The sequence below is a fragment of the Salvia miltiorrhiza genome, chromosome 2, assembly GCF_028751815.1.
Source record: "Salvia miltiorrhiza cultivar Shanhuang (shh) chromosome 2, IMPLAD_Smil_shh, whole genome shotgun sequence".
Taxonomy (NCBI): domain Eukaryota; kingdom Viridiplantae; phylum Streptophyta; class Magnoliopsida; order Lamiales; family Lamiaceae; genus Salvia; species Salvia miltiorrhiza.
This window is the reverse complement of record NC_080388.1, coordinates 14,084,511-14,097,036: the sequence shown is the minus strand read 5'-3', so window position 1 is coordinate 14,097,036 and position 12,526 is coordinate 14,084,511. Positions and strand designations below refer to the sequence as shown.

Sequence of the window (12,526 nt, the reverse complement as noted above, 5' to 3'; positions counted from 1 at the left end):
AAATATAACTGAGTTTCTAGCTTCTATTGTTTTTCTCGTAACAGTGATCATGCATTCTTAACGCATCTAAGTTCATTGAGATATCTAATCAATCAATAAAGCATACAACTTGAATGTAAGCATCAGTACATTCATATAAAACGTGAACTTCTCAATGTTTTAAAATCATTACCACCTTCTTTCTTGCTGAGCATGACGATGTGATGAAGTGATGAGCTTTGGTTGACTGACTCATATATATTAGTGATCATACTAGAAAAATGGCTAACTCTAGGGTTCAGAGCAAATGAACTGCTCTGATACCACTCTGTCACGACCGGACATAATTAAGGATAATTAAGCTGGGGAAACCGTGACTAATGGAGGGAGATTAGAAGCGGGGTAGAAAGGGGAATAATCAAACAAGAAAGGATCGCAGTATCATTGTTAACAACAGAGATATTTATAATATAACGGAGTTTTAGTCGTATAGACTCAAATAACTAGTAAGTTCGGATAACTCCGACTTATCCAAAATAACATAAAACTTCTGAGTACGCAGCGGAATAAGGTTCTGATTACATGTATGAAGACATGTAACCCTAGAGTTCATTAATACATAATAAGACAAAAGAGTCCCGCTCGTCACTTCATCACCATCGGCAGCTGCTCAACCTGCACATTTAGAAATATATGCAGGGCTGAGTACAAAAGTACTCAATGGGCACATATGCCTACTATGAAATATAACATGCTTCGTAAAGTTGTAAATTGTCATGCCATCATAAACAGTACAGCAAGGGAGTTTTTCGCTAAAAAGGCCCAAGCTTACTAAATTCATTTGTGATTCTTAAAGTTCGTCTGCAGACTAAGTTCTCTTGTAATCTATCATATCTGGAACTGTGTGCCGGAGAGGTGGCCACCTCTCACGGACACTTGACCGGCCAACCCGCTAGATGACTCACGGTCACTGGTGTACACTAGCCCTGGCAGGATAGCTATCAACTGCTCAGGACCCGAATTCGATTTCATAATAACTGGCAAAGCCACATCAGATAGATATCATACCAAACATTGAAACATTTATGGCAAGACAACAGTTGAAATAATTTTCAGTTCAAAGATTTTGCAATGAAATAACTGTTCAAACATAACATTAAACTCATTTGATATATATGAAAGTAATGCCCACCTGATAGCAAAGCTTTGCTACAGATTAGTGACTCCTTGACGAGCTCTTATTCTTGCGCTCGACCTTTAATCCGAGAAAATAACGTAAGACTTTAAATCGAGGGAAAATTCTCAATTAAATGAGAATGCGTAATTAAACTATGCATGAATCTCGTATGCATGAACTATTATTCTGAGATAATAATCAGGGAATTTCTATTGTTAATCCAGGCTATCGGATTTAAACAAAAGCTAAGTCTCGTCTCATGAAGCCGGATAATTAACAAAAATTAATCCGTTCTCTTCGGGGTGTTCTAATCCGTCAATTAAATAAACCCCGCTCCTCGTAGTCAATAGAAAATAAATAAATACTTCAGCTTATTCGCTTTATAACCTCATAATTAATCGGCTTAATAAATAGGAATAAGTAATGTTATAAGATTAAATAATTAAAAGGCTCAACATAAGGCAACCTAATAATTAAGTAAAAGTGGGCTTGAATAATTAACATGAGAGGCCCAATTGAAATAATTCATCGGCTCAAGTAATTAAATAAATCTTGGCCCAATAAATAATTATTTGATTAGCTGGGCTCAATTAAATAAATCAAAGGAGGCCCAACGTAGATAATATAACAGCCCAATTAAAATAAAATAGATGGGCTTCAATTTAAATAAATTCGGCCCAATGAAATAATGTAATAAAAGCCCATCTGAGTAAAATAAATAAATTCAGAGGCCCAATCAGTAATTAAAATCGGCCCATATAAATAAAATCAGAGGCCCAATCAGAATTAAATAACAAAGGCCCATCTGAATAAATAACAGAAGGCCCAACTGAATAAAAGATATTCTGGGCTCAGATCAATAAAAGTGGCCCAAATGAAATAAAACAGCAGCCCATATAAAATAAGGTGCAGTTGGGCTTTAATGAAAGAATCGGCCCAACTAAATAAAATAACAAAGGCCCAATTGAATTACTCTCTCTCTCTCTCTTTCACTCCCAGATCAGTCGAGCCCCTTTTCTCTCAAATCAGTCGAAAACTCTCACTCTTTCTCATATCAGTCGAGCTCTCTCTCCCTTCGGTTCTCTCTCTCTCTCTCGATCCATCTCCAGCCGAGGCGCCCGCCGTCGCCGCTCCACAATCCGGCGAGTCAGCTTCTACCTCGCCAAAGTCCGACACCTCCTCCTCTCTTCAATTCCTTCCTCTCAAATTTACTGGAGAAATCAAAAAGAAATCCCAAATTTCCCTTTTTGGAGCTGCCGCCGCCGCTGCATTTTCCGGCGAGCATGACGCTATTTCCGCCATTCTGAGGTCCGACGAGGTCGGCTCCTTCCGTCGCTGTCGGTGCTGGGTGAAGGCACCGCGAACCGCCGCTGTGCCCAATTTCCGTCGAGTCCGTCGTTGCAACTGGATGTCCGACGTGATTCGCCGCTGCTATTTCGCCGGGTCGCGGTCTGGAGTTTTATCGTCGGACGTCGCCGCTGCTGAGGTAACGCCGCCGCCTGGAGCGCCGCCGCCAGCCGCTGCTGTTAACAGCAAGGGCCCGGCAGCCTCCTTTCCCGGAGCCGCCGTCGCCGTGAGTCGCAGAGCTCCGATAGTCCCGATTCAGACGTCAATGGAAGCTCCGTCGTCGCGCCGTCTTCCGATTCAGAGCAGGGCAGTCGGCCCTATTCCTTAAGCTAAGTTCTCTAGTCATTCTTCCTTTTTATCGATTCGAAAACGTGAACTAGACAAGGTGAAATCTTCTTGTTTTGCATAACTCAAATTATGCTCGTTTACTCCTATGTAATCTGTCACTTGTTCATGATCGCATAGTTGGGTGTTTACTAAGTTCAAGATGCTTATAACTTGCTATTCTAGAGTGCATCAGATTGTGAAACTTATGATCTCTCTACTGTACGACATATCTTCCCTATTTGATGCAGATGAACTGTGATATGTAAGATATGGATGTGAACTGAATTGAATATTAGGATAGCATGATTACCTTGAATGTTTGTGCTTTTGGTTGGCTGCTGTGATGTTGAGTTCAATGAGAAGATAGCTGAAAACAAATTGTGTATTTTGTTTGCTTAACAATGCAGGAGGAACTTAGGAAGAAACTGGAGAGGATCAGGTCAATCTTACCTCTCGAATCTTGCAGCAATTATGACAACTTCCTCAAGTTGTTGATGCGTAAAGAGAGAAGGATTTGGTGGGTGATATAATAAGGAGTGAAGTTGGTGGCTGTAGAGGGAGGAAAGCATGGCTTTTGGTGGTTGAAGAGGTGGGGAACAAAGGATGGTGGCAGCACACTTATTTCTTTCCACTAACTTTAATGATTTTCCTTTATTGCTTTAATGATTTTCCTTTATTGATTCCTTGTCGGCTGATGGTATTAAACAAGGAATGGTGTTGCATTTGATGTGTAGTAATGTGGGATATGGCTGAAGTAAAGCTCTTGCCTCTTGGGAATTATAAACTTGTAGTACAGTAACGCGCTTAATGAAATACTAATCTTGAATTCTTACTAATGTAGCGTATATATATATAATCGCACGATATTTGATTTCTTGCTTGCTAGCATCGATGGACTGTAAAATAAATCTAAATTAAATCCGTAGATTTAATTCTCCTCACAAGCCGGAAATAATCCACGACTTAAGTAATTATAAATAATAGATTCGATAGTCTCATCTCTCTTAATTAATTAACGTGACTTTGCTAAGTCAGTTATAATTCTGAAATAATAGCATTGACTGCTTTAACAATATAAATTCAGGATCATAAGCTGAATTCATATCAGGATAATAACCGGTTTCATTCACTGATGAAAAAAATAATAACACGAAATACTGGATTTAATATACATAAAAGAGCGGGTCACTACAATTTCTAAATGTGCAGGTTGAGCAGCTGATGGAATGGAATGATGTTGAGCGGGTGTTCCTTTGACATTTCAAGAAATGTAACCTTGAGTATACATCTTCATATGTATATCTCACACGTTTTCCGCTGCAAAACACTTTGATTAGGATAGCTCTATGTTATGAAGTTGTTATACGTGTTATTGGGTAACCCACCTTAATCAGTTCTCATTTATGTGTATGTTTTATAAGTATCCAAATAATCATATATGATCCTAGCATTTTATCTATGAGTGACATTTCCATATACTTTAATGTTAAGTAATTGTCCATTTCCATTTCTTATTGTTCACCCCAAGTCATAACCCCTGTTAACCCGTCATTGGGATAGTGGGATGTGACAAAAACTTTTGAAATTTTCTAAATTAGGGGATTTCTAGTTGTGTTTAAAGGTATTCTACCTCCATTGAGAACGTGAGATTTACCAATACCTTTTAAAACGTACACACACACACACACATACACACACACACACACACACACACACACACACATATATATATATATATATATATATATATATAGGGTGGAGATCTACAAATAATCCCCTTAGTCTAAAGATTAAATAATTAATCTTAATCGTACAATCTGAACAGATTAATAGCCAGGATTACATCTAATTAATTATTAGTTTCTTTTTAATTTTTTCTGAATAAGCTAAAAAATCAGTAAAAAGTACGTTTAGGGGTGTATATGTGTAACACCCCGCCCATTTATATTAAGTTTAGAATAATTTTTGAACTTAGATTTAAGATGATTCACGCCGGATTGAGAAAAAGAAATTATTTTAATTCCAACAAAAATGATTTACAAAAGCATTTGTAAATTTAGTAATTAAATTTATATGCTTTGCATATTTATTTAATTAAGCATTTTTATGAGTGAGCTTTAATTTTATTTGGGCCTTAAGCTTTTAATTGCTTGAGTTTGAGTATTCGAATAATTCGAGATAATTATTTGAATGAGAACGGTGAACTCGGAAGTGAGATCTGAGTCCGTTACGACGTTTTTGGAATTTTTGACTTTTTGACGATGAATAGTAAAATACTGCTATTTCGTCTTTTTGTCGACTTTCAAAAATCTTACGTGCACGTTGTCGAGAAATATTCTTAGTTTTTCGATACGTGTCCAATAATGAAAGTTTTTATTTTTGGACGACGAGTGAATAGTAAACCGGAATTTTTCGATAAACGTGTAGATCTCGTTTATCAGAATTTCGAGAACGAGCTTACGTTTTCTATATTTATATAGAATTACGAGTTTAATGAAATTGAGTAGAGGTCGAGAGGGCAAGTAACGAAGAATGTGGGTAATTAGTCGTTAAAACGAGACGAAACGGGATATTTAACGACTAAGTGGGATAATATCTTAAAAGATCTAACCCTACCCCACCAAAACCACCCCCTCAACCGCCCAACTCCCACTCCCTATAAAACCCATGGCTGTTGGCAGTCCACCCCATTCACTCACCACCTTTTCTCTTACACACACAAACACCAAGAACACATACCACCATTAAAGCTTTGGTCAAGCTCCAATCCTAACCCAGGGATTGGATAATGGTATTAAGGGTTGTTATAAAATCGTTGATCATGAACATGATGAATTCTAATATTATGAAGTGTATAATATCAATTAGAATATGCATATGATGAATAGTGAATAGTAAAAATGAAATTTGTAAATTAAGCGGAAGTATTGAAATAAACAAACTTTTGATAAGTTTTGAACACAGAGTGTCGTTACTTACAGAAATTATGAATTCGTACAGAGATATATGAGAAATACAAGAAACTGGGCTTTATAAGCTGAGGGAATGGTTTAGAGGTTTTAGAAAATAACTTGCTCCGTCAATTTTCGTCTATCTCTTGAAATGAATCCTGGCCTTCTTAAATAGAGGAGCTCTTTGGAATGTCTTTGTCGTTGAGTGGATCATCAACTTTTGAAAAAGGTGTCTGTGCCTTGAAAGTCTTTGATTGGACAAAAGTTTGTCTGCCATCTTCTGCTTTTGAGTGCCTGTGCCTTGAAAGTCTTTGATTGGACAAAAGTTGTGCCTTGAAAGTCTTTGATTGGACAAAAGTTTGTCTGCCATCTGCTGCTTTTGAAAAGAGTGCCACAATTGTCTGTTTGAATGAGACTCATGATGGAATGGTGATGTCGGCCTTGAATTTCCTGCATTGAATTAGGTTAGTTGAAATTTTTTTATTTTTCTTTCTTTTTTCTTTTGTTTTTCTTTTCTTTTCTTTTTTGTTGTTTTTTCTTCTTTTCTTTCTTTTTTCTTTTGCTTCTTTTTTCTTTTCTTTTTTATGAATAGGATGAATAGTTAGTCAGAAATCAAAGGGATCTTGTTCACATGGTCCTCCATAATCTGCACAAGATCCTTCAGAGGTGGTATCTTCTGTTTCTGATTCTCTTTTCATCTTGATGAATTGTAAATACTCTTTTGCTGTTTCGCACTACTAAAAAAAAGAATAGGGATAACGGTTCATACTTAACGGTTTTGGTCAAAAACCGTTATGTATGAGCGCACTTTTAATGATACATAACGGTTTTACAAAACTCTGTTATGTATGTACTGTTATCCAAATGTATTTATAACAGTACCAAATTAAGCGTTACAAAATTGCGTTATCTATTAATGATTTATATAACGATATTATTGAACCGTTAAGTTATACGTTATCTATGAGCACTTGTTTTATAACGGTTATTTTAGCGATAAGAAAATCGTTATATATAAGCATTATTTATTTATTAATTTTATATTTATTTATTTTTGTTATTAATTTTAATTTTAAAATAAACTAAATACCCCTCAATTTCAAAATCAAAAATCTTATTTTTCCCTCTCTTTCTTTCATCTGACGCTCTCTATCTCTCTTTCACGTCTTTCTCCTTCTTCCTTCTCCGGCGATTTCGCTGGTTCTCGCCGCCTCCGGCGCGACGAGGATCGTGGTGGTTCTTCCCCTTTATCGTTTTCGACTTATCCACCGGTGCCACCGTCTGTATCTCTCTCCCCACTCGTAATTCTCAATTCAGACCACACATCCCCCAAAGGTTACTCTCTCTGTCGTTCGCCGCTAGCCACCGTCTCCATCTTCTCCAATCGCGCTACCCTACCTCAGAGCCTCCACTGTCGAGTCTTCTCCATCGTCTCACCCCATCCTCGGCCGCCGCCGCTAATTTGAAATCCCTAACCCCCAAATTGCGACCCCTCTCTTTTTCCCTAATTGTTACCGGTCTCTTGCCTGCGCCGCTTGCGTCTGTCTCTCTGGAAACCGGTGGCATTTCGATAGCCAGATGCGATTCAAGCTTTCATTTCCCGGTGGAAGCTTCGAGACATGGTCAGAAAACCTAGCTCTAGCATCTTTTGGAGGTATGATTCCCTTTCAAAATTCTTCGTCTCTCACCACCTCTCCCGCAGCGATTCTATTGCTAGCCTCGCTGTTAAGTATCCTGTTCAGGTATTCTATGGAAGTTAATCGAATTGATTTTTGCGAATTGTGATTATGCTCAAACCCAGGCTATATGCGTTCGACAATGTGTTCCTATAACCTATACTAGATTAGTTTAGAAGATTATAAATAAGAGCTTATGAATACAAAAATTTATAGCCTTTTCCGCGCATGGCTGTGAGCTATTGACTCATGAAATTTATTTTGCTAACTGAAATTTATCGTCTGGTTTTGTTACATGTTGATATGCAATGTTGATATTTTGGAATAAGAGAGAAAAAAGTGAAGGTCTCTAATTTGTTACATGTTGATATGCAATGTTGTATCAGGCTATGAGGGTGATTATTAATGAAAGATATGGTTCTGTTTTTGGTATGCAGTCTCTATTATAAAAGGCTTATCTAGTGTTTTTTATTTGCTTTAGGAATCCGAAGAACTCACATCATCTACACAATGGAGGTTTGTTCACACTTCTATTTTTTCTTGCTCAAATTTATTCAAGAATTTTTTGGTGTAACTTCTTATACAACCACCAGTAAAGCAGTGACAATGTTTGAAGATCTGTGTTTTTTTTTTCTAGCTATTTATACTTAGCTTCATCTCTGTGCTGATCTGAAGCATATGTTCTGTTATAAATTGGTCTCTCTTACTACAACTTATATAATAGCAGGAAATGTTAAATCAGAGTTTGCTAAAAAAATTTAATTTATGATTGCCTTGCATCTTACATAGACAATTACTATTTACTTTGATGTAGCAGGGATTGGAGATATCATTGTTGAAATCACTTGTCAACAGCATCACTTGTTTTTTACAATTATCCTCTTGTGGAAGCATAAGAACTGAACCAGTTCACACATATCACCAAAAGACAATAGTTGATGCGATTGCCGATACTTAATTTGTCTCCATGGAATGCTTCAAAGAGCATTTGTTGGAATCCTACATTGTGTCGATGAATTGGAAAGTATATGTGAAAACTGGCAACCATTAATGAGTGAAATTTAGTTTGTACGTGATAAGGTTTTGTTATCATCAGTTGAACATCTAATAAGTTTGTTCCAAAGAAGTTAACTTTGTACTTGCTGATTTTGCTTTGACAAATAGGTTTTATAAGTTGAGTAGTCACTTATGTGAAAGATTAGAAATCATGATTTGGAGTCACTTATGCTCAAGTCTTCTGTTGAACTCAGTTGTGCAGCAATATATACAGCAAATCAAGCATCTGGAATCTGAACAAACTTCATCAATATCTAAAGCAAATTGGGTCTTGAAGGAGCAGAGGAGCTGGCGCCAAGTTAGGGACTTCTTTGGTTGGATGAAATTACAGGTTCTCTCTCCCTCTTTGCTAATTTGATTATTTCAAATGTAGTTTTTGGAGGCGTTGTCGATAGTGATTCAGTTTTTGCTTATCTATTAGCTGGTTTGGACTTTAGAAGAGGTTTATTTAGGTGACCTTTCTTATGCTTGTGAAATTGAGGCTATGTAAAGAAAATTTAATCATGATTGAGTTGAATTGAGCATGTGGTTCTTTTAAGCATTACATTTGTTAATGAGCTGCTAGCTAGAACTACGAGTGGAAACATAGTAACCGTTGTTCCTTTTTGTTTCAATTTTTCTTTTTTTTTTCATAATTTTCTACATAGATTTTTCAACAGAGAGGTAAATTGGGTAATTTTTCAAAACTTATGTATGGAATTTTCTTGATGTAAACATTTTTCTGATTTTTGTAATTTTTTGATGTGTAGAATGGGCATGTGGGATTTATGCTTTCGTGTTATGACGCACAATTAAGCTATGGTTCAACCTCAGACAATTTTGTTGCTAGGTATGGATCGACATTGGCCTTCAAAATCTTGCTCATTCTTTTTTGGTACATTTGGTTTTGAGTGTCAAAATTTGATGATTGCAGATATAAAAACCTTCTATACAAGAATGTCCTAAGTAAGTCTATTTACATCCACCTACTTTGTAAGTTATTGAAGATATCAATTATTAGTTGAAACTTGAAAGCTATCGTGAATGACTCTCAATCTCAGGTACTCTTGCTGTACATGGATCTATTGAGTGGTGTTGACATGGACAGAGTTAGTTTCGTAAGGTGTTGTATGGGCAGATTGGTTTATGGTAGTTTTTTTTAATGTTATTTTTGTTTTCTTTTGACTTTAGATAGAACTATTGTACTTAGCATTTTGATTATCTTCGGATGAGAATTTTATTACAATGTTTATTTTAGTACAATGTTTGGATGATTAATTATTTATATAATATATGTTTTAGATTGTAGTATTTGTTGTGTTTGAGGTTATTGTATAATTTATATTTGGGAAATTATAAAAATAGGCGAAAAAAACAACTGTTATGTTTCATAACAAAAGATAACAGAAATGATCGTTATGTAAAATTCAAAAAAACGTTATGTATAACAACTACACACAGTACGTAAGAAATATATTTTATAACGGAAAAAATAAATTTTATAACGGTGAAAAATTGTTATGTTTGCTATCATAAGAAAACGGTAATTAACCGTTATGTAAAATATAAAAAATCGTTATGTATAGTTACAATACATAACGGAAAAAATATATTTTATAACAGATTTTACCGTTATGTATTACATTCATATAGAACGGTAATTAAAGTGTTATGTATATCTCATTTACCGTTATGTATACATAGTATAGGTAACGGTATATGACCGTTATGTATGAGCGCCCTCATACATAACACCACTATATACAACGGTAGTTTTGGTACATACATAACGGAAATTTACCGTTACGTATGAGCGTTTTTTTTAGTAGTGTCGGGATCCTCTTCAAAGAGTTGAAACATCTTGACTTGCTTTTGAGAAAGAGGAACTGATTCCTTTTCTTTTTTCTTTTCATTGGAAGGAAGATCTGGAATAATTTTCTCTTGAACTGGTTTCTCCCACTTGGGTTTTTCACCTGTCTGGAGAAATTTCTGAATAACATTGAAATTGCAGAGCTTGGTGGAGAAGTTTTTCCACCATTTAATTTTGAATTCTCGAATGATTGACATGGGTAATGGCTCTGGATGGAATTGTGCAATGGCATAACTCCAGCAAAAGATCCAGGGAACTTTGAATTCTGAATAGAATTGAATATCTTTGAGGTACATAGGACCTGGGGCTTTTGAAATGTAATGATTGTATCCTTGATGGACGTCTGCTGGGAGGATATTAGGTAATGGACCGAAATCCATCCACCATTCAAGAAACCAAATTGGATAAGAAGTTTTTGAAAACTCTGAATGGAAGGTAAAGAACCATGAATGATCAAAGGGTCTAAGGAAAAAGGTTTTGTACCATGCCATTTTGTAGTCTGGATATGAATATCCTTTTGGTGAATTTTTTTTGGAAAATCCTCTTTCAGAATGAGGAAAAGTCCATTCATCAGAACGGATGATCTTTTTGATGATGCATTTTGAAAATGAAATTCTTTCTGGATTTTTGGGATCATATGTATGGACAAGTTCGATGGAATTTGAATCAACAAGGATGAATTCATAGAAGATTTGAGTCTTTTGAGTATTGTCAGAATACCATTGGCATCCTTTTGGAAAGTACCTTGAAATAATATCTTTGAGTTTTGCAAAATCTGGAGTTGTAGTGAATTTTGTCAAGGTAATATTTTGAGCATTTGGTTTGGTAAAATAAGTATTGGAATGATTGAATTTTGAAATAGTTGTTTTTGAAGTTGAGGCTTTAATGGGAGTAGTAGGTGCAGGAGCTTTGACTATTTGAGAGTATGGGAGTTCTGGAAATTCAACAAGAGCTGAGAATTGATTTGGATTATTTGGATTGTATCGACTCATGCTTTTCTGTAGAATTTTGAAGAAATTCTCTGGTTAGAAAATCAGGTAAAGAATTATTTTCTCCTTTAATATATTATATGTCAAAATCAAAGCTTGAAAGTATAGCTTGCCATCTGGCAAAGATTTGTTTTGAAACAATATTTTTAACATCCTTTTGTAAAATTTCTTTAGCAGATTTGCAATCTATTCTTAAAAGGAATTTTTTATTAAAAATATCACTTTGAAATTTTGAAATACAAAGAACAATGGCAAGAATTTCCTTTTTGATAGTAGAATAATTCTTTTGTGGTCCAAGCCAAATTCCAGAATGGAATCTAACAAGTTGTTCATTTTTCTTTGAAAGAGATGTAGATGCATGAGATGCATGAGATGAGATATTTTGTTTAAGGATTCCCCCATATCCTATATCTGAGGCATCGGTTTCTATAATCATGAAAGCATCTGGTTTATGTAATACCCGGGCTTTTGATGACGTGTTTAATTGCTTAAGTTTGAGTAATTAGGGTATAGATCCCTTGTTTGATTACTTTGTACATAGATGATGAGTTATGAAGTTTTCTTTTCTTTTTTTTTTAAAAAGATGTTGAGATGTTCTTTTGATGATGTTTGGATGATGTGAGATTTTATATCCGAAATTGAGTTTGAGTATTCGAATAATTCGAGATAATTATTTGAATGAGAACGGTGAACTCGGAAGTGAGATCTGAGTCCGTTAAGACGTTTTTGAAAATTTTGACTTTTTGACGATGAATAGTAAAATACTGCTATTTCGTCTTTTTGTCGACTTTCAAAATCTTACGTGCACGTCGTCGAGAAATATTCTTAGTTTTTCGATACGAGTCCAATAATAAAAGTTTTTATTTTTGGACGACGAGTGAATAGTAAATCGGGATTTCTCGATAAACGAACCGAGCTCGTTTATCAGAATTTCGAGAACGAGCTTGCGTTTTCTAAATTTATATAGAATTACGAGTATAATGAAAGTGAGTAAGAGTTGAGAGGGCGAGTAACGAAGAGTATGGGTAGTTAGTCGTTAAAACGAGACGAAACGAGATATTTAACGACTAACGGGTTAATATCCTAAATATCCTACCTATCCATTACTACCCCACCCAACCGCCCAAAACCCCTTTCCCCTCACTAACTCACGTTGATATCAGCCACAACACTCA

General features: G+C 35.6%; 1 protein-coding gene and 1 long non-coding RNA gene across 8 annotated transcripts; one reads left to right on the top strand and one right to left on the bottom strand.

The window, feature by feature from the left end:
* Positions 1 to 457: 457 nt before the first annotated feature.
* On the bottom strand, positions 458 to 3,169 carry LOC131011297 (uncharacterized). Its single transcript, XR_009096849.1, has 3 exons — positions 3,141 to 3,169; positions 1,172 to 1,234; positions 458 to 654 (listed from the first exon to the last, which is right to left on the bottom strand). It is a non-coding gene; the product is annotated as an uncharacterized LOC131011297 (long non-coding RNA).
* Positions 3,170 to 6,874: 3,705 nt separating this feature from the next.
* On the top strand, positions 6,875 to 9,800 carry LOC131011296 (uncharacterized). 7 transcript variants are annotated; one of them, XR_009096848.1, is made up of 6 exons: positions 6,875 to 7,435; positions 7,895 to 7,973; positions 8,708 to 8,844; positions 9,263 to 9,342; positions 9,427 to 9,458; positions 9,554 to 9,800. XR_009096848.1 is itself a non-coding variant. In XM_057939078.1 (6 exons), exons 1-6 carry the CDS (start codon positions 7,360 to 7,362, stop codon positions 9,589 to 9,591), a joined length of 486 nt encoding a protein of 161 aa, XP_057795061.1. In that variant the 5' UTR covers positions 6,875 to 7,359; the 3' UTR covers positions 9,592 to 9,800. The 7 variants fall into 7 exon arrangements, 6 of the variants coding, with proteins under 6 accessions (XP_057795061.1, XP_057795064.1, XP_057795062.1 ...); XM_057939078.1 differs by having other exon boundaries at positions 6,875 to 7,523; positions 7,939 to 7,973; XM_057939082.1 differs by having other exon boundaries at positions 6,876 to 7,435; positions 7,939 to 7,973.
* Positions 9,801 to 12,526: the final 2,726 nt, after the last annotated feature.

Coding starts and splice junctions, on each gene's coding strand:
- LOC131011296 (XM_057939077.1), top strand. CDS start 7,360: ATGCGATTCAAGCTTTCATTTCCCGGTGGAAGCTTCGAGACATGGTCA. Junction 7,974..8,707: donor ACATCATCTACACAATGGAG/GTTTGTTCACAC, acceptor TGTTGAACTCAG/TTGTGCAGCAATATATACAG. Junction 9,343..9,426: donor TCAGACAATTTTGTTGCTAG/GTATGGATCGAC, acceptor TGATGATTGCAG/ATATAAAAACCTTCTATACA.